General features: G+C 35.6%; 2 protein-coding genes across 4 annotated transcripts in view; one reads left to right on the plus strand and one right to left on the minus strand.

Moving 5' to 3' along the window:
• LOC106066744 (uncharacterized) overlaps positions 1-3,423 on the plus strand; it is a 60,239-nt gene extending 56,816 nt beyond the window's left edge. For all 3 annotated transcript variants that reach the window (XM_056026586.1, XM_056026587.1, XM_013225817.2), the window contains exon 3: positions 253-3,423. In XM_056026586.1, the coding sequence (XP_055882561.1) occupies positions 253-1,719 (1,467 nt within the window). In that variant the 3' untranslated portion in view covers positions 1,720-3,423. The remainder of the gene's footprint in view (positions 1-252) is intronic.
• Positions 3,424-9,879: 6,456 nt separating this feature from the next.
• On the minus strand, positions 9,880-27,121 carry LOC106066747 (protein RD3-like). Its single transcript, XM_013225819.2, has 4 exons — positions 26,938-27,121; positions 17,709-17,852; positions 16,379-16,570; positions 9,880-14,797 (listed from the first exon to the last, which is right to left on the minus strand). The coding sequence occupies exons 3-4, from the start codon at positions 16,557-16,559 to the stop codon at positions 14,367-14,369; spliced, it is 612 nt and encodes a 203-aa protein (XP_013081273.2). The 5' UTR covers positions 16,560-16,570; positions 17,709-17,852; positions 26,938-27,121; the 3' UTR covers positions 9,880-14,366.
• Between the last annotated feature and the right edge of the window lie 157 nt (positions 27,122-27,278).

Below are 27,278 nucleotides of genomic sequence, written 5' to 3' on the forward strand. Positions count from 1 at the left end.
GACTATACTAACAACGTTTGTTTTTCCCGAGTCATCTAAAATATCTTTTAAGTTTATACAAAATAGCTCTTAATAGATATTCTATTGTAAACGTAGATCATGAAAGTAATATGTCGCTGAAATGTAGTAAAAAAAAAAGTAAAGTTCCCCTTTCAGACCTTGTGGTCTATATGGCTGAAATGTACTAGTTTGAGTAAAATTAATAACGATTGGGCATAATGTTTGTCATTAATCTGTTTTCGCTATCAACAGGTGTTACTGGTCATCATTGCTGTTCACTTTGCCTTGTCCGTCTCCGCCGATGTCCTCATTGGGTACCAGGAGTGGGTGTATCTCCTACAGTTTGCTGGCCAAGTGTTCTACCTAGTTTGGGGTGCCGTCTTGTTCTTTGGATACGCCTACATTTTCCGCAGGCTTTACTCGCACGCCCTGAAGCGCCAGAAGAACGCCGCCAGCAGTTCCCCCAGCGAGGCTTGGGTCAGCAGAACAAAGATTGTCATGAAGTTTACTCTCAGCGCCGGCATCAAGGTCACCTTCTTCGCCGCCATCTGCGGACTTGTAACCGTGGGACTAGAAGTGTACGCCATCGTGGACATCTACCGACCTTTCACCCCAGGACGGCCCAAAGCATGGCCATGGTGGCTGTACCACACTGTACTTAGGGTGATCGAGCTACTCATGGCCTTGTCCATGACGTTCGTCGCGTCTCTCCCATTCCGATACAGCAGAGCAATAGACAGGTTATCCTGTGGAATCTTCTGCGCTCCCTGTGCAGAGATGTGCTCCTGCTGCGGTGGTCATGCGAAGTCCAGAAACGCAGCCAACAGGTCAAGCAGCTTCTACGAGTGGCACGCCTTTGGACGCGGACATGCCGGTCCCAAGGTTTCGTCTGTGGACAACGGATATAACCTCCGAAGACTCAGCAGTCAGGACAACCCGGAATTCGGGGGGCGGCCTTCGTCTGGATCAAGACCCAGTTCTTTGTTAATCATAGACAACGGTGTGGTCAGATTTCAGACCAACGAGGAAGTTTGCGTGATGCTGGACGGCGGCCAAGGCGATGACCAGAAGGAGGACATCCACAGCATGAACACTTTCCATCTGCGGGACAGCTTCTTCAACCCCGGTTACTGTCACAATCTCCAGGAGACCTACGAAGATGAAGTCGTTAAGTCTCGGAAAAGCAGCATGACCAGCAGCGAGTTCTTCCGAGTGCCCAGCTCTGTCAGCTTGGCGGACAGCGTTGAGAACGAGCTAGATAAAGTGTTTGAAAGTTTCAAAGTGAAGAACGGACATAAAGACGTGGACAATAGGTCAACGGATGTAATGGTCGGGAGCACACTTAGCACAGACCCCAATTTCGATCCCACCGACATCAGACTTGAGGATTCTTCAGGATTAGATTTACAATCTAGTCAGGTTCCACAACTCGACGATGCTCAAAGTATCAATTCTGAAACAGAGTTGTCTACCCCTTTTATTCAGCACGACGAGGCAGACGTGGAAGACTTCCCTCCCCCGTATGACCTTGATGACCTGCCAGATGCCCCCTTTCAGGACAACGAGTCCTTAGTGTCGTCTGGAAGTGATGACTTTATTGACCACAACGGAGTACTCAGGACGAGAAGGCCTAGCGAAGGCCATGGCTACCAAGCCGCCATATTGACCTCACTTTTAAAATCAAGGGAAACAGGCTCTACTGAAAATATAGATGTCTGATTACCAGTGCTAACAAAACTTTGATATTAATAAATATTATTACATTTGTTTCAATTTGATCGCGCAAGTTTTAAAAAAAATTATACTACTCGTAATTTTTCAGTATTCAATGGAATTTATTAGAAAAGGTCAACATGCCAGTTACAGAGAATTAAGGGTTATTTTTATCCGTAGAAAAAAGATATTGTTAGTTGGCAGTGACAACTTTGTTTCCACACCAAGTGTGCATTTAGCATTGTAGCCTCATTGAAATGTTCCTGAAAATGATCTTTAACTTTCCACCCTAATTCAGTATTCTACGGTTGGATCGCAGGTTTTAGTCTTGATTCATAAGTATTATAAGCTGTTGAATATTGTGAATGCAGAAAAGATTTGTAGAGAGATTCCAAGTTGCGTGGATTCGTTTTTGTAAAGCAACTAGCGAAAACAAAAATTGATTTAATAGTGTTAACGCTGTTAATGTTATGTGTACACAAGAGAGTCAATAGCTAATATAGAATCATACTTTTTATTTTCTATTCTGTGCTTATTGAATGAATTATGTTTTTTATTACACCGTGATCACTGCCCAGTATTTAGATGACAACGGATTTTCAAAGAGGAATATTAAAATAAACGGAGACAGACAGACTGACAGACAAATAGAAATGTGGGAGAAATAATAGAAACAACAAACTAAATTATAAAAATATTTTTTCTAAAAACAAAGTTTAAATAAGGGGAAAAAACGCACATTTACAGACATATCTTTCAATATTTTAATATTTATTTCCTTTTTTAATAACAAACGAAATGTATTAAATGTTTCAAATAATATTAATTAATATGTCCTTATTTTTAAATTCATGTTTTATTAGGGGCAAAGAATAATTGAGCAAAATTTGAACTTGACCCAAGTTTGAACTTGACCCGAGAATGGGAAGTGGGAGAAATAATGTGTACAGAATTTGTACCAGACAGACAGACGGAGTGAGCTGATATAAGCTTTGTAAAAAGAAAGAAAGAGAGAGAGAGAGAGAAAGTAAGAGTGTGAAAAAGAAATATAGACAGTGAAAGATTCAGAGAGAGAGAAAGAGTTGGAGAAATATTGTAAACAATATAAGAGACTGTACGAATGTTAGTAACAGAGAAAGAAAAAAGATTGACATGGAAAAGCGAGCGAGAGAGAGAGAGAGAGAGAGAGTAAATGTAACCAATCGTTACCATGTTTTTACACACACACACCAAAGTCATTCATCTATTCATATGTCACACTTTTTGATTACATGTATTTTTCAAAGTTTAAAAAAAATATATACTTTCAAACACATGGACCTAATCTTTAGATCAGTGTTTCACAAACTTTTACCTTAACGGAACACTTCGCACATTCTGAATATTTACTTTAACATTTTGCATATTTGAGAGATTAACTCACGTGGTAGCATACAAGTTAATTATTCCAGTAGTTCGCGGAACACTTATTTAGATCTCACGGAACACAGGGGTTCCGTGTAACACAGTTTGGGAAACACTGCTTTATATATTAAAAGAGGTCTGAGAGTGATGGATAGATAGAAACAAGGAAATGAGTTGAATGTCGGGCTCATTAATTATTCAGCTGGGAGGAATTAAAATGTCAAGAACAAATATTTAGGAAGATACTCTTAATGACGAACGAATTGTCGGTGTCCAAAGAGGAAATAAACACAATTTTCTTCTCTATTTTTTGTCATTTTTTGTTTGTTTTGATTTTAATTTATGAATATTGTTATAACTGCAGGGGCGATGCAGTTGGGGGGGTAATCCTGTATGTGTGTGTGTCATCAGGTGACACAGATGACGTCAACCGTGACGAGTGGCGGAGCCTCAGGAAAGTTCTAGAACCTGCGATGTTCTATCGGTTTTAGAAGGCGAAGATGAGAGAGTCAAGTTACTTATCGATTCACGATCGAGGAACTCACGATTTAAGATCCAGTCTGGTAGAGGAAGCCCAGTTTGAAATCGGCCTGGAATAGTTTAATCCAGAACAGGGTGATGCGGAGAGGCCAGTAGAGTTTGGTACAGCAGTATTGTAATGCACTAGTTTAGAGAGTATGTTAGTCTTGTTAGACAAATATATTGTGTTTTTTTTTAGCGACGGTAAAAGTAGTGACGTAGAAAGACAGACTAATGACGCAGTAGACTTAGGCGAACAAGAGAGCAACATGGCGATAGTATAGAAGTAGGTTGTTTTGGATATTAATTAGAAATAGCGACGTTTAGGAAGACTGGACGGATTTCCCAGTGATAACGTGTTATTTTATAGAAGTGAAAATCGTTATTAAGTATATTATTAACTTGAAATGTTCTGTGACTAATGTGACGTAATCATCTTCTTTTTTTGAAGTAACGTCTGTATCATATAAGATAAGATGTGAAGTAATAATTAGTAATATATAAGTGAAGTCAGATTGCCTACAAGATTAGGGGACAACAGTATACTGTTTATACGGCAGTACGTTATTTACGGTGATGCATTTATACAGTCACTGTTACGTGTTGCAAATTGTACAGTATTGGCCGTGTTCAAAGGCGGACTGGCTATATGGGCATTCGGGCAAATGTCCGGTGGGCCGGTAACCGCACCTAAAGGGCCTCATGAAAGCCACTATAGAACGTATTAAATTGTTAGACGTTTTATAATTTTCTCATGTAAAAGGGGCCCTCTGAGCGTCGTGTTTACAAAAATCTTTTACACTTTTACAGTGTAATGCTAATTTAATCTAACACATATTTTCCGAAATAATGTAATAATCTGCATCCGTAGACAATGCTACTAATAAGCTTCGCCCTTTTAGGGCCCACACTTTTAGCGATTAAAAAGTAACATAAGGCCTACTATATTTCTTTAAAAGATACAGAGTTCATGTATGCATGCGTTCGGTTCATAAGTCTTACAAGCCACGTGAGAAGGCACAAAACCCCGGTGCAAAGCCCTCAGCCTCCTGGATGACAAAAGTGATCATCATCGAACCACGATGGACGAACTATATACAATTTGTGTGCTGGATTGTATAGAAATGCCTGGGCCGGTTTTAACACCCAGTCCGCCCCTGGCTGTGATTTTTTAGACATAAAAGAGTCAAGTTATTTGGAGGTTTGAGTTGTCAAGTTCTTTGAGTTGGTTGTGTCGTGTGGTTCAGTGTGGGGCAGGGAGCCTGGATAAGGAGAGTCTTTACAATACGTTTTTTAAAGGGTTATTGTGTTCAACTGGGGCGCTCTAGATCTAGTAGGTAATCGGTGCTAGTGTATCGAAAAATACTGAATGTCAAATGGCAAGACAAAATACCAGATACAGAAGTCCTTCTAAGAGCGGATCTGCAAAGCATCCACACAATCCTGATGCAGTCCCAGCTGCGATGGGCAGGTCACGTCTACAGAATGGAAGACCGCCGCATCCCTAAACGACTCCTGTATGGCCAATTAAGGGAAGGAAAGCGCTCACAAGGCGGATAAAGAAAACGCTTCAGGGACACCATCAAAGCTTCTCTGAAGGCGTTCAGCATAGACCCGGACACATGGGAGACAGAGGCACATGACAGAGCTGTGAAAACTGGCGCACAGGTTGCTGAGGAAAAGAGAACAGTGCTGGCAGAAGAAAAGCGCCAGAGAAGAAAAGCAAGGCCAATGACACTAGCTCCAGCTGGAATAAACTACCATGTACGCAGCCGAACATTTCGGGCACACATAGGTCTCACCAGCCCTCAGCCCCCTGGATGACAAAAGTGGTCCTCATCGAACCACGATGGACGAACTATATATATATATATATATATATATGGAGCGAAATAAAATCCTTCAAAGGATGGCTGCCTGGTCGTGCGTTATGCGCTCCGGATTGTTGCGATTGTTAGGGCTTCAAACCCTGCCCAGTGCCATCTACCGACGTCCTGCGGATGGTTTGGGCTTTGATTTAATAATCTTCAAATCTAAAGGAAACTTCAAAGCATGTAAAGATCTATAGGGCAGATGATGTAAAGGTCATTTGTTTCTGTGGCCCACAGTTAATGAGGGTGTCATGGGACCAAAACAATGACCAACCGCCTTTACGTTTCCACAACTAATGTCTGGTACCCATTAGAGCTGGGTAAACTCGGAGATCCCGAAATAAAAAATCCCAGTCTTCACCGAGATTCGAACCCGGGACCCCCGGTTCGATAGCCAAGCGCTTTGCTGCTCAGCCACCGCGCCTCCGAAGCATAAAAACATAACAAAATATTTTATAAAAGTAGAATGAGACCTAAGGAAATGATCCATAATGGCAGCACATAGCGCAATAAACAAACACCCATGTAGCTCATGCCTTGAGCTGGCCTTTATTTGAGTTATTGACTTGATTCAGACAGATTAATTAACGTTTTAAAATGTATTTAATTAAAATAGCACTTAAGAAGATGCCACTTGATGCTCAGCAGGAAATAACTTGTTGTTCATTCATTCTTCGGAATCCCATTCCAGGCAAGTCATTAGAGACACCTGCAGATTACACCTGTTCGTTGCTATGATTACAGAACATCATAGGCTCTCAATATATCTACAACATTAAGTGCAATTTTGTATGTGTAGCAGTGTAGCTCATGGAATGTGGGAAAAAGTGCCAGGAATGACGAATAAGTAGGTCTACGACTATGACTAAGAATATTAGTGGAAATAGCACAATCTAATATATAAAGCAGAATATAAGGCGTATGTATGTATGCATGCAGGGCCGCCCCAAGGGGTGTGGCCTCCTGCGTGCGAAATTAAAAAATGCCCCCCCCCCCCTCTTTTTATTTCTAGAAAAAACAACAACATATAACTGAGCTGGACACTGTAACAAAAGTGCCCTTTGATTTAAATCCATTTTTGTAGACCATTCCATTTTTTTTCCTTTTATATTCGTACCGTTGTATCGCTCAAGTAGAACTAGGAACCATGCACTAGGGACAAGTTTGGAATTGGATTTATGTGCATTCAGACATATTGATTCTTTCTGATATACACCGAAAACGTACCGTATTCTGACTACTCGCTTACATTTGCGATGAAGGTATATTACAATAAACAATGTACATGATCATGATCAAAAACAGTTTCTCGATAACCTTGACTGCTCAACAATGTTTTATATGGTCTGGACAATTATATGTTAATTAAAAAGACTCGAAATACAAAAGCCATTGACGGTGGAACTTTTTCTTCAACTTTTTAATTTAACTCTAATTATAACGATTGTATTTTGGAGAAATGGGCATTGCATCCACAATCTTCTGACATACGCGGATTCAGAAGTGCCTACAAATTTATCCAACACACCACTAGCACAAAATAAAGCAACTCAGCGCTGATTAATTTAATTAAATAATTCAAAGTACAAGTCATACAATGAATTGAAATTAAAAAAACAAAACAAGTCATGCAGTGTTTCTCACATTTCAGGGGGCGACCTCCTAGATAATAAAGTTTTCGTTCAAACCCCTTTAGAAGCTGCTGTTTTCTTTAAGAACGCACTATTCATCGTAGTAAAAAAAAAAGTCGAGGGTCATATTAAGTTTAATAATAAAGAGGCAGCCCGGGCCAATAGTATTATGCGAGGGACATTCTAGGTACATATAGCGCATGGACGTCTGTAATTGGCGTGATCTTTTTTAAGGTAGACATTTCTGTTGCGGAACTTTTTTTTCACACAAAAGTCGTCACTATAATGAAGTGCAATGGTTGGAAGAAATTCGACCATAACAAGACAAACAAAAATCCAGAAGAATCACACTAGCGTACATATAAGACTAAAATATAATATATATATATATATAATATAAAACTATAAGACATCGCCATTTACATTTTATTTAAAATACCATTTTATATCATTACTGAAGTCTACCTACATTTATTTCATTTCATCTCAAGCTAAATTTGTCTACATTGTAATATACGTTCTATTTAGTTTTGCTTCACAAAGAAGTTTTTTAAGTTAATTCAACGACCGTCAGCAGGTGTCCTTTTCAACCAGAAAATATCAGTGTATCTAAAAGAGTTAAAAAACAACAACAAAATACGGAGAGTTGGGGATCAAACCCCAAACAGGCTATAAACGAAAGGACATGCATATTAGAAGGTGATAATTAAACTTATCCTGATAATCCCCAGTATCATGTCTATGATGTGCTTCAATATTCAAGAGTATTTGTCGTTGTTTTTTTTTTTAATCACAACAAACAGTTAAATCAAATAAAAGTTGAGTTGTGCCAGTCCTTATGTACATCGAACTAGTACCAGCAGTCAGCTGATTAGTAATCTACAGTAACAGTGAGACGCTAGCTCCATACAAACCTTCTACAGCATCGTTTCTCAACCTTTTGTTCTCGGCGACCCCTTTTTACAATCCCCCACTCTGCCGCGACCCCCCCCCCCCCCCGTTACACACACAGCAATAGAAGAATAGACAAAAACAATCCATTTTTTCAATGGTCTTTGGCGACCCCTGGCAAATCGTCAATCGACCCCCCAAGGGGGTCGCGACCCACAGGTTGAGAACCCCTGTTCTACAGTGACAGACAGTTCGCTACAATAGCTGTCCACTTGAAAACAGGATCAAACTACAACTCTAAGAGCGTATGGTTGAGTTTATAGTTTATTATTCACAACATGGAACTTTCGTACAGAGTGAATGGGACATCACTCTTTATTATACACTTTTTCTGTTCATTTTTTTTTCTTTCTGTCATTCAATTTTGAATTGAGAACACAAACACATTGTTGCAAAGACACAAAATATTTTATTGCTGAGCTTTCAAATTATAGAAGTATTTATTTGATTCTTGACAAGTTAAAAAAAAAATACTACCGGTATAATTGTATTGGTAAAAATAATTCATAGTGACTGTACTGTATATTCACTTAAGAGAGTCTTTACAATGTCTATGGATAAAAAAAAAATATAGTTGGAGATGTACTTGATATGGTAACTCTTCTACCATGGTAAACATTAAGTAACTCTTCTACCATGGTAAACATTAAGTAACTCTTCAACCATGGTAAAAATTAAGTAACTCTTCTACCATGGTAAACATTAAGTAACTCTTCTACCATGGTAAACATTAAGTAACTCTTCTACCATGGTAAACATAAAGTAACTCTTCTACCATGGTAAACATTAAGTAACTCTTCTACCATGGTAAACATAAAGTAACTCTTCTACCATGGTAAACAAAGGTGAAAACTAATTTCTTTCACTACACTGAATCAAGAGAATAAAATACACTTTCTTTTCGGTAATTGTTTATGAACATAATACAAACAGAAAATACACCCCAATACATAAGTAAAAATAATAACTTCATTTATATAGGGCCAACAATGAACACAACATAGGCTCAGGGAGCTTTGAGAACTCAGGTTTACTTTACAAAGAAATATGCAACTAAACTGGATTGAGTATTAGCACGAGCTAAATTATATAACCATCGAGCATAATTACCTTTGTACCTTTGACTCATCTAGTCAGTCTAAATGCCCTTATGACAGCCTACAAGGTTAGGAGATCTCAACAATTTTTTTTGCCTCTGACAACATCATCATAGCACAATGTTCCAGCTTTTCAAATTTAAACTGACACTCATGCACAAATACATTTTATAAAAGTCACCAAACGATTCACAGCTAACATGCATGCACTTATGTAATTCCTATTATAAAACAGATATTTGGAATCACACACACAGTTGATTCCATAACTTGAAGAGAATACAAAGAAATTGTTGTTTTTTTAAAGCAAAAAAGGAGGTTGAAATCATGAATGCAATACAGACATAACGTTTGCCAAAATAAAAAAAAATATTTAAAATAAAAAAATATTTAATTAAAACTGATATTCTTTGAACAGTGAGATTTAAACTTTAGCAAAGAAAAAAATAATAAAACATACCAGCCATTAAAAATAATCAAACACATTCATATAAAGGTGTCTCTATAAAGTAGAAATAGTGGCCCAATTGCTTTGTGAATATAATTCAAAACTTTTAGTTTGCCAGTAGCCATCAGCCATGATGTGGGTTACTGTGTATTTTGTTATCTTTATGTACTTTCCATCTCAAGTAATTCTTTAAAAAAAAAAAGTCGTTTCAGGAATGCATTATAATTAAACAATGAATAATGATATATTAGTTCATTCTTTAATCAATAGTTGTAATCAGTCAACTTTCAATAGTAGATACTTAAGATTATGAGCCGCTGACTTTATATCCTGATTTATATCAACTTATAATAAATATATCAGATAGATGCAAATTATTGCCAGTGATTAATGACCAGAACCTTAGCTAAATATTTATTAAAATCTCTGACGGATCAACAAACTTACTTTAATAAAAATATTTAAAAAAAAAAACAAGAGACTGTCACAATAATTTATGTCAATTAACTTAGCTACTTTAACTCTGAAAATATTTACATCAATATTTTCTTCTAATACTGCACAAATAAAACACAAATTAAAATAATAACACTGTACAGTAAAAAAAAATTAAATATAAATAAACAAAAGGGAGATAAGTTTTCACAAAAACATTTTGAAATGTGATCACACAATAAAATGCAAGTTGAGAAGACAGTTAGGCTCACAGCTTTGGTTGTATCAGTGTCAACAATAAGATCAATTATTATGCAGTTCAATGGATGGAATCCAAAATAAAGTTAAATGCTAACAAAAAATGCGAAATTGAATATTTGATTATTTGAAAACGAAAAAAAAATTAATTTATGTACAGCAGAACATATCAAAAGAAGACATTCTGTGATAATTTCCATTGTCATGATATCTAATGTATCTAATACAAACAGTGATGATGGATGTGTTGAAGTATAACATATATCTAAAATATTTCACACAAAAGTGCCATTTAGTCTTATGAAGATAAAACGACAAATAGAAACAATATCATGTTAACTATAACATCACATTCACCATCAGGATGGCTTTACATACAAATACCTGACGCAGGGAATACATTTTCCAGGCACGTCAAAAAACAATGACCAAGGTGTTAACTTTATTTTTGTTTTCATAAAAAGCCATTATTTAGCGATAGCCTTTTTGGAACACACCATTACTATCTACATTTTCCTTATCACATTTATTTCTAAATGGGGCTGATCTTACTGATATTTCTATCCCCTCTCTTGCTGCTTACCTGTGTAAAGGTATTTGAAAGTATTTTAAAATATGCTCACATAAAAGTATTTGAGTAGGTCAGATGACATTCAAAGTTTTGGCTGAATTGTAATCAGATCAACAAAAACATTTTTTTTTCTGGCATAACAGTGAAAACAGGTTTAGGACGTTGCAGGTCAGTGTTCAGGCTTTCTATGACGATTGGTCACCTATGATCCATTTCTGTGGAGAGACTTGACGACCTATGCGCCAAATTGGCATGTGAGGACCAAAATCTAAGTAAGTAATAGTGTAAAAATAAAGTACCAATGAGATACATCGACAATGAAGAGATAGGTGAAGAAGGACAGACGTGGAAAAATATCTAGTTCACCCAGGGTCTGCGTAGTCATGTGAAACACTGCACTCATCCTTAATCAAGACAATGCCATTAGTACTATAAAAAAGCAACTTGAAAAGAAAAAACTATACATCAGATAAAAATGAAAAATATATTAAATAGAAAAGAAAGCTTGAGAGCTGCCATGAAATAAAATACAAGAAAAGAAAACAGCTTACATCAGTGTTTCCCAAACTTTTTGTTTGACCGAACACTTCGCACATTCTGAGTATTTGCTTATGTATTATATTTAGAGAGATAAATTCATGTGGTGGTCTATTAGTTAATTATTAAAGTAGTTCATAAAACATCTATTCAGGCATCGCAGAACACTTAGGTTCTGCGGAACACAGTTTAAGAAACAATGGCGTGAATACCAAAAAATGTGCTATATCTTTAAAAATACACTGTCATGAAAAGCTCTTATAAAACAGTTTGGTGAATGCCCTTTGAATTGTTCATAATATAAACAAAAAAAGGAATAAAAAGAATCATCAGGGTTCAGGTTCAGTAACCAACAAATCTTCTACATCCTATAGAAAACAATTTCTCTCTTATTACTAGAAACGATCTACCCAAATCCAGGTTCTTTGAAAACTATTGTCATAGTTAACTGGTTCAGTATTCAGTCCTTACTGAAGGCTATTGCTTCAAATTAGGAAAAAAAAAAATGAACGGATTCAAGGAGGAAGTGACAAAAATAATTACTGGTATCATTAATTTCGAAAAAAAAAAAATAAATAAATAAATAAAAACCAAACAAAAATAAAGGCAAAAGGCTCAAATGTGGCTCTTTGTAAATTTTTTAAAAAGTTTAACCTTAAGTAGCACTCACAATTTTTGACTTTTAGTTTTAGATGTAAATTCAGAAATGCAGATGATAAAGTCCCAGTCCAAACCTCCTGCAATGCAGCAAAGCAGGGGATGGCAAGGAGCAGGGTTTGAACCTGGGACTATTGTGAACACAGTTTGGAGAACATACCACGTGACCAATACATAAAATTAATAAAAAATTAAATATTCAGACAACTCTTTAAAATAATCTTTCCTTTCTGTTAAAAACTTAAAAGCAGAATTCTAAAATTTTACTTTAAAAAAAAAATGGCACCCATCTCCATGGACATCATGAGGAATGTGCTGAAGTCATGAAATGTCATTGTGACTAAAAAGCATTATGAGACCATGGGACTGAACATCAGGTCTCAAATTAATGGTACATGTTTCTTTTCTTAACATATCTGAACAGAAATATCTTCCTGAGTATTTGTCTTGCTTTGAGCAATTGTTTAATTAATATTTGTAAATGTTTTGAATTATCAAATAGTTTTAAAAAGATCATTTCAAAGTTGGCTGTTTGTGAATACACAAAAGTATCAGCAATGTTTTAGTTGACAAGAGGGGGATCAACTGTTGGTTCTTGTGTAATTTGAAAGTATAAAGGGAACAAATCTGATCCTGTGATTTATAAAATAATTAATCAGCAGAAAGTTTGGACATGTTTACAAAAATGGAATAAACAACAGCCAATAAAACAATCTGCTAACACTAACGTAGTACTTGATCACTCCCAGATACATATAACACAAAAATGAATGTAAAAATGAAAATTGCAAAGCATGCAGGAAAATAGAATAAGCAAAACTTTAAAAGGGGGCGCGGTGGTCGAATGGTTAAGCACTTGGCTTCTGAATCTGAGGTTCTGGGTTCGAATCCCAGTGAAGACTGGGATTTTGAATTTCTGGATTCTTAGGGCGCCCCTGAGTCCACCCAACTCAAATGGGTACCTGAAGAAAGTAAAGGGCGGTTGGTCGTTGTGCTGGCCACATAACACCCTGCTCGTTAACCGTTGGCCTAAGAAACAGAGGACCTTAACATCATTTGCCCCATGGATCGCAAGGTATGAAAGGGGAAAGTTGACTTTTAATTTTAAACCTTTAAAGCGATCTTTGTGATGCCAGGTGCTTCACTAAATGAAGAAGAACTTGTAGATTTGGAGTTGCCCCAATCTCTAATATCTAAGCACACAAAGCTTTCCAATGCTAATACTTGTACATCAGCATGTAAATATGTTAATCTTTGGCGTATATATATATATGAAATATGGCATGTATATTAATATGTAATGATTAAATACAAATATGTAATTATAAATTGTAAATAAATATGTCAAAAATGTTTATAAAATGTCTAGATTTTGACAAAAGCCTTTTGAATTATTTTTTGTTTGTTTTGCTTTTAAGATAAAATGATTCAGCTGTTTAAACAGCAGCTGCGCAGGTGACAATGACAAGCATTAGTAGTAGTGAAGCCAACACTTTATGGTGGTCAATGGAAGGAGAGACAGGGGGTGCAATGTGCAAGAGTTAAAGCTAACAAACTTTCATGGATAAACTACATCTAGGTGCAAGACATTAACCCAGACACAAATTGGAGAAGAATGACAACTTAGTCTTTGACCTTAAATGTGAAGTGCTAATAGATTATAATAATAACAGTCTTTACTATCCATGATAAACTATATTTTATAATAAAGAACTGAGTTATTTTAAGTAAGGAATTAGAAGAGGAATTATTAGAATCTATAGTCTATAATGTCCAGTCAATATTTAGCATGAAAAATATGAGCTTTGATTGTCAAGACCCTCCCAATACCTTCTAGTACAGTGGTTCTCAACCTTTTAAGCTCGGCGACCCCTTTTTACAATCTCCCACTCTGCCGCGACCCCCCCCCCTTCCCTAGACACACATAGCAAGGGGGTCGCAACCCACAGGTTGAGAACCCCTGTTCTAGTATGAATTTCATATTTCATCATTATATATACATAGGAATGATAAGCTAAGGACTTTTCAGATGTTTTCCTTTATTTTTTCTATGTCTAGCCATTACTGAGTTACGAATTTAAAATAAAATAGGATGCCAATGTGTCTGGGAGTGATCATTTAGTATATATACCATACATACAACACTTATAACACTAAAATAAAAAAAAAAATAAAAAAATATGTAGATTTGAACAATCAGAGCTCTAAAGCAGTGAATGCATCTTTTCCAACTAAGAAGATAATCCACAAAGAAATATTGAATTAAGTTCTGGGTTAGACGGAATACGCTGTTTCCTCCCTGTGCACTAAAAAGTTTGGGACGCTCATTGCCCGAGACTTTTTCTCATGGACTTCATTGTTCTGCATTTCGATATCTTCTGCTTCTGAGGCCGGCACGACCTTGCCCGTTGGCCTCAACCTGAGAATAGAAAAGTTAGCGATGCTCTGTGTGCGGCGGGTGACCCACTCCGACAAGGTCTCCGGCACAGGTCGTTCATCTAGAATCTTCCGCACACATGATCTCATTATGTAAGCTAGGTCCTCGACACAAGGTCCTTGTGCGATTGCATCCCGAAACAGGGAGATGACCTGAGTGCACTCTGAGCCAGTGACCTTGTAGCAGAGCTCCTCCAGTTCAAGCCTTTCCATCTGTGGTATTTCATAGAGCTTAGGATGTGATTCCATCAACCAGCTGTAATCAACACCTAGAGAATGAAAGTCAGCAATGTACAAAGTATTATAACAACAATGTAAAAAAAATATGAACAAAATAAAGTAAAAGCCTTTATTTAAACTATTGTTATTCCATTTTCAATTTAAGAAAAGAGAATATTTCTATGGCTGATGGCTAATGAGGATGTGAGAAGCGTGGTCGAGAGGCTAAGTGCGCTTGAACTTGGCTTGGCTACCTAGAAGGGGGCTCGAGGTTCGACACCCGACTCGGGCAGAGTTGTGTTTACTGAGCACGGAAAACCAACTCCTAGATACCCCCTCCCCCCCACCGGTCCACAAATGAGATTGGACCAAAGCGATCTGAGCATGCTATAAGCATGAAAGTAGCGCTATATAAAAGCTATAATAATAATAATAATAATGTCATGTGGACAACACAACAACCAACCAAAAATCACAAAATCCCACTCTTCACCAAATTTCAAACCCAAAACCCTTTGGTTCAGAACCCAAGCGCTTTAACACTAAGCAACCATGCCCTAATGTTATATGGTCACAGCAAGATCCACAAAATACGTTCATATTTGTTTTTTTACAAATCCGCCACTTTTCTTTATTATTCTATTAAAGACTGTCTGTTCTGAGAGCTAAAGCTTTTTGTGAGATCTGAACTTATATTTTAATACCGAAAATTTCGTTTAGCTTCATGACTCAATGTATCGATAAGTAGCATCTAAAAATAGACATTCTATGTATTCTGTCTAAATAATAGACTTTTTAAATTTCATTTTTTAAGGTGAAATTATTTTTTTTTTAAAAAGGTGAATTTTATTTTTTCCAAGGGGTTAGGGGTTGAGTAAATCAATAATGATCTATTAGTTGCCAAATGAGATGGTCTTCCCATGACTGACTGAAATGATCTAGCAGTAAGATAATTTTTATTGATCCAATCAAATGGAAATTCAGTTAGATTACAATTGACTATCTCAGCGTAACTTCTCTACAATAATAACATAGATGCAAAAAAGAACAACATTCACACACATGAAACACATACACACTCACAACCAGCGCAATATGAATTAGACTTCTATGTACTTCTCGATGACGACAAATGACCTTGTAACAATCTGACCAAAAGTGGGATAAAGGAGTTTTAAAATCTTTCCTGTTTAGTCCAAATGGAAAGGAGAGACAATCACTTCATTCAGATCTAATGTAACAGTGGTTTAATGGGTGCAGGCTGTCTTTAAGAATCGTGAGTGTTTTGGAAAGGCATTGAGTAATTGGAAAGTAGTCAAACTGAATCTAAAATTTGCATCAGGTGGCAGCAGTAAGAAGTGAAAATATACCAAATTTTTTTGATTGCTTTTGATGGACACACCATATTTGTACACAATAAATGCCTCGGAACACTATATACTGATGCTACAGAAATTATTAGAGAAGACATTATAAAGAAACTGTTGGATTTAAACAAAATGTACTTAAAAATGTTAATGTAATAAAATTTTTTTTTAAATTGAAAGAATTAGGTATTTCCTCAAAAGGCATTATTTTTAGATTCGCTCTTTAAAAAAAACAACTAGGCTTAACTAAATATTGACACTCACCCGTCCTGAGTCGACGTTCCTCTTGTTCCTGAGCCTGGCGCAACCTGTCTAACTCTTTGATGTGGTATTCCAGCTCAGACAGAAGAGTTTCACAAGCCACAGTGTGCTCATCTTTCTCTGGGGCTCTATAAACTTCACCAGAACCCATGCTTCGACGCCAGAAATTTCTCAAGGACATCATGATTTTAGTGTCTAAGTCAAATTTTTAAAGAAATATTTTGTGTATGTATAACCCGACTCAAGTTAAGTTTTAAAAAAAGGTAATATCTCAGATAATGTTATTTAAAGTAATGTTTCATATTGTAGGAATAAAGCCAAGAATTGAGAGCATGTAGACTAGTTCTTACAACTACCATTTAGAGTTAGTAGCAAAGGGGAGAAACTGGGGCCTAAACCAGTAAGCTTTGGGCAGGAGGGGATCATTAGCCTTGGCTGGCTACCCACTTAAGAGAAAGAAAAAACTCTGAATTGAAACCTCTGCAGCTTTGCAGCTATATACAGACATGGGGAAATGCTTCGGGACTCAACCCTGAGTAAAAATCAGGAGCCGGCGACCCTTAGGCAGCTTACAAAACACAGCAGCCAGCAGAGCCTATGATGCCGCTGATCTTAAACTGTATATTGGTAATTGCTGTTCGTTCCCTTGGATAGATCAGCTGCGTGGAGCAGGTGGGAATTGCTGTGTGTGGGACATCATCCCATCCATAGCTAGTACCCACGCATTCATCTCATTTCCATGAGATTAACCATAGTCATTTTGTGACTGAAGGAGGCCATTCATATATATACATTTAGCATTATCACCCTTTGCTACCAATGGTTCTCCCAATATTAATATAGCACTGTTTGTTAATGCAAATGTTCTTGTAACAATGAATGAAAGTTTTACAGCGCCCCCTACAGGTTAAATAGTGATTTTGTTCTACGTAAATGGCTTTATTTTTATAATTATTTTTTAATAAGCATAATATTTTTACTAAAATAATTACTGATGTCATGTTTAAAAAACATTTAACTATGATTAGGGTTTTAAATATAAATTTGTAACTAACTTTGGATTTTTAACATATATACTTAAAACTAATTAACACAATAAAAAGCAGACAGGAGAACAATTAATTATCAGCTTTTAATCAAGATTATAAATATGTTGTTTGAAAAGTCAATGAACACTTAACCTAATTTTTTTTTAGTAGATTATTTCAATATTGTCAATAATAACCTTTTCCTCTCAACATAATTTAATTTTTTGCTTAAATGTTCTATTATGTACACTACTGGTAAAGTATTGATAAAATATAATCAAATACATTGATTCAGTAAAAACTACCTGGTACACTAGCATCCTTAGTCCAGGCTTGTTAACAGAGCAGAGAGGACAGTTCCACTGACCAGATACATTTAGTTCCATTTGAGTTTGCAGAGCGAACTATCAACTAGACATGTCGCCATGGTGATCAATAATTGAAGAAACCTTCATTGACGCACAGAAAAAAAAAACTTATTGATTATAAAGAAGTGAAAGGGTTTATGTAGGAAGAGAAAAGATAACAAACCCATAGCAGTTATGTCCCCTTTTATGTCCATTTTCATTAAGTGGCATCCCAAGTCTTAATTTTTATAACTCTTTTTAGCTGTAAGCTGTTTATTTAAATTTTTTTACGTTCCCTCTGCAATCTAAGAAAATTAATTTCAAAAGTAATAACAGTAATGATTCATGCAATGGCGAAAAAGTAAGGTTTCTAGCAAATTTTAAATGAAATTTAGACTTGTCAACATGTAAACTTATTTTTTCTGCACCTACGAATTAGTTAAAAATTAAATAACTGTTTGTTACTAATTACTTAAAATGTGTCTTAAAAAAAAGAGTTTATGATAAAATTATTCAAAATTATTCATATATTCAAAAGATTTAAGCATTAATTAAAATGTGATTAATATCGCTGAAAAAGTAACTAATAAATAAAAAGCTTTTTTTTTTAGTACCAACCAGTTAATTTTTTTAAATACAAACACATTTTGAAGTAAATAATTTTAATAACAAATTATACAAATAGTTATCACACGAAAGTGTGAAAAATAAAACCAAAAACTATTCAACTAATGCTATGTTGATGGATTTACTCATTAAGGTTATTAGTAAATCAATAGACCAATTATGGCATAGGAAAAAAAAAAGGACTGGACTTCATTCTAATGGCAGCAATAATTAATTAGAAAATAATGGAATAATCAATATAGGCATTCATAAAACCCTCTAAGCAAACTCAGATTAGATCGCTTAGATTTATATAAAACAATTTAACTTTAAATAACAAAGTTTTTTATTCTTATTATTATATATTATAGATATAAATATATTTATTAAACACACTTAGATTACTTAGATTTAATCAAAACCTTTTTAATTTACAAGCCAATTAACAAATACACTCAAAACATCTCTGAAAGCCTTCAACATTGATCCCAACCAGCCTTCAACATTGATCCCAACCACCTCAGAGCATAATAGACATCATGGAGTTGCACTGTTAAAACTGGTGCAAAAATTGTTTCTAATTTTATTTAGAGCCGAAAGTTCATGACCTCAATACGCGTTGCCTTGGTGAATACTGCAGGTGTGTAGGTGACAAAAAACAATAAACTACAGACCAGTATCACTTACCAGCATCACATTTAAAATCCTAGAACACATAATATTTAGCAAAATCATAAACCACTTAGACAAACATAATGTCCTTACTCCATACCAACATGGCTTTAGGAAATATAGATCATGTGAAACACAACTAATAGGTCTAATTTATGATTTTTCAAAAGGTTTAGATGATAGTGAGCAAATAGATGCTATCTTACTAGATTTTTCTAAGGCTTTAGACAAAGTTCACCACCAGTTTGCTTAAAAAAATTTTTGGCAATGATGTTCTATTGCATCAGTGAATTAAAAATTTTCTGATAGGGCAGGGAGAGAACAAACTGTAATAATAAATGGCTCTAAATCAACACCAATAACAGTAAACTCAGGTGTACCTCAAGGAACAGTCTTCGGTCCACTACTATTTTTTATTTACATAAATGATTTACCAACTGCATTAGCTCAAGAACAAAAGTCAGATTATTTGCAGACGATTGCATAATGTATCAAGCAATAAAAACAACACAAGACACAGAAATTTTACAAAGAGAATTAGATTAATTACAGAAATGGGAATCAAATTGGAACATGTCTTTCCACCCAGACAAATGTCAGTTATTAAGAGTAACAAAAAAACTAAAACAAATTAATTCCACTTATCTTACTCATGGTAAACCAGTATCACAGACTAAAAATGCAAAATACCAAGTTTTTATAATAAATGAAAAACTGTCATGGAATCCCCATATTGATGAAACTATCAAAAGTTCAAAGCATTAGGGTTTATTAAAAGAAATTTCTATAAATCTAATAAGAACATAAAACTAAAATGTTATTTAACCTTGGTTAGACAATAATAGAATATGTATCCTCTGTTTGAGACCCCTCAACTCAAGAAAACATTAAGAAACTGTAACAGACACAAAATAGAGCAGTGAGATTTTCTAACAAACAAATATTCACATTTTAGTAAAATCACTAAATTTAGAAAGCCTTCAGGATAGAAGACTTAAAAGTAAAGTAGCAAATTATACATAAAACACTGAACCATAATCTTCAAATACAAAAACAAAATTTAATAAAATACTCAGAAAGATACAAAGATAAAGGCACATTCCTCGTTCCTAGTGATTTTACTAATGGTGTTACTCTAGTCAAATGTGAATATTCGTTTGTTATGAATCTCACTGCTCTATTTTGTGTTTGTTCCAGTTTCTTAATGTTTTCTTGAGTTGAGGGGTCCCAAACGGAGGATGCATATTCTATTATTGGCCTAACCAAGGTTCTCTTTTTAAACCTCTTCCATCCACATTCAGCACATTCATCATCATTATGTTTGTTTTCTAAACATAAAAACAAGGTTTTAAACAAAAACATTCACATCATTTGCACTGGAACATTTCACATCAGCAACCACTTCTTTTTCATTACTGCTAACAATTTTAAGTTTTTGACTAACTGAGCTGTAAGGGAAACTTGGTCTTTTTTTCTTTGTGAAGTGTTGTTTATTATTAGGTCTTCCTTTAGTTTTTACTTTTCTCAACATTACATTACTAAATGTATCAGTTGTAACTTTAGATGAGTCAACAATATCACTACCAGACAGATTGTTTTCACTACTATGAACCACAAAGGGTAGAGCACGAATAACACTTGTGACTATTTCAACATTCTGCTCATAAATATCATTTAAAAGACAGGACACTTCGGGCAATAGGAACAAACTCTTCACCAACACACTCACCATTCATACTAATATTTGTTTTCGCCAAGGCCTGAGAAGTTGTGGCAATAGGAACAAACTCTTCACCAACACACTCACCATTCATACTAATATTTGTTTCAGCCAAGGCCTGAGAAGTTGTGGCAATGGGAACAAACTCTTCACCAACACACTCACCATTCATACTAATATTTGTTTCCGCCAAGGCCTGAGAAGTTGTGGCAATAGGAACAAACTCTTCACCAACACACTCACCATTCATACTAATATTTGTTTCAGCCAAGGCCTGAGAAGTTGTGGCAATAGGAACAAACTCTTCACCAACACACTCACCATTCATACTAATATTTGTTTCAGCCAAGGCCTGAGAAGTTGTGGCAATAGGAACAAACTCTTCACCAACACACTCACCATTCATACTAATATTTGTTTCAGCCAAGGCCTGAGAAGTTGTGGCAATGGGAACAAACTCTTCACCAACACACTCACCATTCATACTAATATTTGTTTCCGCCAAGGCCTGAGAAGTTGTGGCAATAGGAACAAACTCTTCACCAACACACTCACCATTCATACTAATATTTGTTTCAGCCAAGGCCTGAGAAGTTGTGGCAATAGGAACAAACTCTTCACCAACACACTCACCATTCATACTAATATTTGTTTTCGCCAAGGCCTGAGAAGTTGTGGCAATAGGAACAAACTCTTCACCAACACACTCACCATTCATACTAATATTTGTTTCAGCCAAGGCCTGAGAAGTTGTGGCAATGGGAACAAACTCTTCACCAACACACTCACCATTCATACTAATATTTGTTTCCGCCAAGGCCTGAGAAGTTGTGGCAATAGGAACAAACTCTTCACCAACACACTCACCATTCATACTAATATTTGTTTCAGCCAAGGCCTGAGAAGTTGTGGCAATAGGAACAAACTCTTCACCAACACACTCACCATTCATACTAATATTTGTTTCAGCCAAGGCCTGAGAAGTTGTGGCAATAGGAACAAACTCTTCACCAACACACTCACCATTCATACTAATATTTGTTTCAGCCAAGGCCTGAGAAGTTGTGGCAATAGGAACAAACTCTTCACCAACACACTCACCATTCATACTAATATTTGTTTCAGCCAAGGCCTGAGAAGTTGTGGCAATGGGAACAAACTCTTCACCAACACACTCACCATTCATACTAATATTTGTTTCAGCCAAGGCCTGAGAAGTTGTGGCAATAGGAACAAACTCTTCACCAACACACTCACCATTCATACTAATATTTGTTTCAGCCAAGGCCTGAGAAGTTGTGGCAATGGGAACAAACTCTTCACCAACACACTCACCATTCATACTAATATTTGTTTCAGCCAAGGCCTGAGAAGTTGTGGCAATAGGAACAAACTCTTCACCAACACACTCACCATTCATACTAATATTTGTTTCAGCCAAGGCCTGAGAAGTTGTGGCAATAGGAACAAACTCTTCACCAACACACTCACCATTCATACTAATATTTGTTTCAGCCAAGGCCTGAGAAGTTGTGGCAATAGGAACAAACTCTTCACCAACACACTCACCATTCATACTAATATTTGTTTCAGCCAAGGCCTGAGAAGTTGTGGCAATAGGAACAAACTCTTCACCAACACACTCACCATTCATACTAATATTTGTTTCAGCCAAGGCCTGAGAAGTTGTGGCAATGGGAACAAACTCTTCACCAACACACTCACCATTCATACTAATATTTGTTTCAGCCAAGGCCTGAGAAGTTGTGGCAATAGGAACAAACTCTTCACCAACACACTCACCATTCATACTAATATTTGTTTCAGCCAAGGCCTGAGAAGTTGTGGCAATGGGAACAAACTCTTCACCAACACACTCACCATTCATACTAATATTTGTTTCAGCCAAGGCCTGAGAAGTTGTGGCAATAGGAACAAACTCTTCACCAACACACTCACCATTCATACTAATATTTGTTTCAGCCAAGGCCTGAGAAGTTGTGGCAATAGGAACAAACTCTTCACCAACACACTCACCATTCATACTAATATTTGTTTCAGCCAAGGCCTGAGAAGTTGTGGCAATAGGAACAAACTCTTCACCAACACACTCACCATTCATACTAATATTTGTTTCAGCCAAGGCCTGAGAAGTTGTGGCAATAGGAACAAACTCTTCACCAACACACTTACCATTCATACTAATATTTGTTTCAGCCAAGGCCTGAGAAGTTGTGGCAATAGGAACAAACTCTTCACCAACACACTCACCATTCATACTAATATTTGTTTCAGCCAAGGCCTGAGAAGTTGTGGCAATAGGAACAAACTCTTCACCAACACACTCACCATTCATACTAATATTTGTTTCAGCCAAGGCCTGAGAAGTTGTGGCAATAGGAACAAACTCTTCACCAACACACTCACCATTCATACTAATATTTGTTTCAGCCAAGGCCTGAGAAGTTGTGGCAATAGGAACAAACTCTTCACCAACACACTCACCATTCATACTAATATTTGTTTCAGCCAAGGCCTGAGAAGTTGTGGCAATAGGAACAAACTCTTCACCAACACACTCACCATTCATACTAATATTTGTTTCAGCCAAGGCCTGAGAAGTTGTGGCAATAGGAACAAACTCTTCACCAACACACTCACCATTCATACTAATATTTGTTTCAGCCAAGGCCTGAGAAGTTGTGGCAATAGGAACAAACTCTTCACCAACACACTCACCATTCATACTAATATTTGTTTCAGCCAAGGCCTGAGAAGTTGTGGCAATAGGAACAAACTCTTCACCAACACACTCACCATTCATACTAATATTTGTTTCAGCCAAGGCCTGAGAAGTTGTGGCAATAGGAACAAACTCTTCACCAACACACTCACCATTCATACTAATATTTGTTTCAGCCAAGGCCTGAGAAGTTGTGGCAATAGGAACAAACTCTTCACCAACACACTCACCATTCATACTAATATTTGTTTCAGCCAAGGCCTGAGAAGTTGTGGCAATAGGAACAAACTCTTCACCAACACACTCACCATTCATACTAATATTTGTTTCAGCCAAGGCCTGAGAAGTTGTGGCAATAGGAACAAACTCTTCACCAACACACTCACCATTCATACTAATATTTGTTTCAGTTGAGGCAGAGAAGTTGTGGCAATAGGAAGAAACTCTTCACCAACACACTCACCATTCATACTAATATTTGTTTCAGTTGAGGCAGAGAAGTTGTGGCAATAGGAACAAACTCATCATTAACACACTCACCATTCATATTAATATTTGTTTCCGCCAAGGTCTCGGGCACATTAGTAATAACAAATTCCTCATTAGTCCTGATAAGATAAATACATGTCTTTAAACTGTTCAAGCTTTACTAAAAAATGTTGTTCCCCCATATTCTGATACAGACAGTTTAGTTCATTTGTCAGATCCTTTACAATTTTAAATCGCCCCTCTGCTGTCTTTGCACTAATGGTTGGATAAATTACATTAGTTGAGATAGATGATATGTACTCAAATTCTTCATCCCTAAAAGATTTATTTTGGAAATGGCACCCAGCAGGAAGAAAAATTATGTCTCAAAGAAAGAATATGTCTGCAAGGCAATACAAATTTAGTGAAGAAAATGCAAGTGCAAGAATCCATATGAATCAATATCATTAAAATTACTAGTATTAGAAATAGAAAAAAATTATTGGTATTTACATCTTTTAAATAAAGTAATCTGATGGCCCACTAACTCTGCTTCAAATGATGTTAATATATTCTTGTACAAAGTAAGCAAATGTGTGTCTGGTAGTGTTGAATAATGTTTAGCTGTTTTGTGAATGTGGTCTTGTGCTAATTTTATTTTAGACAGATCTGAATCAAACAAAAGTAGCTTAGCTACACATGCTGAGAGTGTTGTGTGGCTATCTAGGTGCTTTTTTATCCTTGAATGATAGGATTCTACATGATTTGTAGTTGTGATATATAGAGATGCAACATCTGTATTTCTACATGCTGCCCACATGTCAGAAAGTGACCAACAATTATTTTGAAAGTAGCTTTCAACAGCTTTTTTTTTTTTAATAATTAATTTAAAGGAAGATAACAGAAAATAGCTTTAAAATTAAAATAAATAAAATTGTTTTGTTATTGATCAATCTTTACAAATTATATATTAGCCTACTATGATTTTTTCCCAAATGTAATTAAAGGAACAATATATATACTTTATTATAGGCTATTTTATTATATAATTTTTAGGTAATATTTTTGTTAAATCTTTGTGCTGAATATTTGTAACAGCTATAAAATATATTAATCCACTGTTGTTTTTTTATATTATAGTCATTTTTAGATAAATTGATAGTATTCGTCTGTTACCAATGTTATCATTTCATTCCTGGTCACTTTATTCCTAATTATAATTTTTTATACTTGGCTTTGACTTTAAGCACTCATTCACCATATATATATATGTTTATAGGCCTTATACTGCTTGATGATATTTTTTACATGTGTTTTAATGTTCCATCTTCATTCTAAAGTTTAGCGCAGGGGTGACCAATTGTGTTCACTTCTGATTCTGATGCGCCACTTTTTACAAGTTTCAGTTCTTTAAAGTATGATATGTCGTACATATTTGGTTTGTTATACACATTTGTGTATAGTAGAATAGGAGATTTAGAGAAAAAAAACTCTACTTATTAAGTCTTTCTTTGTTAGCATTCTTAGTTTATGTTTATAATTTTAATTTATAATTTATGAATGACCTATAAACTAATTATAATTTATGAACATTTTTCTAACAATTCATATACAGAGCAATGGGGCTTTTTTTTTTGTGACGGTACACACCGGTACGGCATACCGGCAACTTTTATAATGTGGGGAAAAATTATTACTTTTCTTGTATTTAAACCTTATATCATTTACAAAGCTAGAAATCAATGTGTCCTTGCTCCTTGCCAGGCAGTTTTAAATCTCCTACATGAATAACATAACACAATCAACAGAGACTTTGGGTTTGTTTTTTTTGGTCATATGTATCATTTGTATGACATACATTTATTAAAGCAAATAATAGAAGAAATACTAGTTACTAGTACAACATTACATTTAATTGTTATTGCTAAATTCTTTAAATTCTTTTAATGCTGGTTTTTTTTTTAGGTAATGCAACAACTTTAGATTCTAGATCTAGATAAAAATAAAGTGAACAATACTATACTATCTTGATTTACTAGATCTATTATATAAATCTATATTAAAACTCTAAATCAAATCAGTGACTGTGGACACAGCATGTATGTATGATTCCTGCCATCTTGTTTGACCTTTAACATAAGAACCACTTCCGGTCAACAGTTGACTGGGAATAGGGTTTTGCCCTTATTGACCTGAACACAGACGACTGGGAATAGGGCTAAAGCCTATTCCCAGCTAGTTGGGAAGGCACTTCGTTAATTTTAACTAAGCCTAGTGATACATTAAATGCGATCTATTTTTATAGAAAAAAGGACGATGTATTCAGAGATACCATCAGTTTTTTCATAGGTCAGACTGTTACGGTGCTATAAAAATCCAAACGTGAAAATTGCTGCCAGCGGGCTTAATGCTTTCGAACTTCGCACTTTACTCTAGATCTAGATCTAATTTTAGTAAAATACTAAATAGATCTAGCTCTAGGCCTAGGTCTTAGATCTAGATTATTATCATTATAATTATAGATCTAGTTATATAGAAGGCCTACCGGTACTCTTAACTTTAACTATTGAGTCTTAGTCACTCTTACTCAACTCTCAAACTTAGAGTCCCAGGTGAAGCACCTCAAACTAGTCAAACGCCTGAAACGGCTCAAACTCATACATCATACGGCTCATACGCTTTACAAAAACTAAAAGTTACTCTGACTCACTCTGACTGAGTAACTCTGTACTCTGTTTAGTTTAGTGACTTACCCATTCAACATTGCCATGGCTTGCAATATCATTGCATATCATCAATCATTATGACAATTATGATTATTTTATTTGATTATTACTGCTAGAGATTCTAAATTCTAGATATTAATATACTATATAATATATATTATATATAATTATACTTTATTAACTTTATACTATATTACTATATACTATATTAATATTTTTATATATATATAAGTGTCTATATAGATCTATTACCTTTCGTATGGACTGTCACTCAATCACTGTCCTTCAAGTTCAATCATTCAATGTTCTCGATTATAAAATTTAGACACTAGACGTGACTAGAAACTAGAAGATAGTAGATCTAGATCTCTAGAAGTAGATCTACTCTCTAGTACTAGATCTAAGTCACAGTGTAAATCTACTCGCTCTAGTCTAGAGGTAGCTTCTAGGCGCCTTAGGCAATATAGATATCTAAAGTCTATTTCTATGTGACTAGATCTAAATCTACGTATAGATCTATTTTTTGTCGTGTGAATAACTTAAAACAAATATAGGATAAAAGGAACCATACCTTTAGTTGTAATTCTGACCTT

The sequence above is a fragment of the Biomphalaria glabrata genome, chromosome 4 (genome assembly GCF_947242115.1).
Source record: "Biomphalaria glabrata chromosome 4, xgBioGlab47.1, whole genome shotgun sequence".
In the NCBI taxonomy this organism is placed as follows: Eukaryota; Metazoa; Mollusca; class Gastropoda; family Planorbidae; genus Biomphalaria; species Biomphalaria glabrata.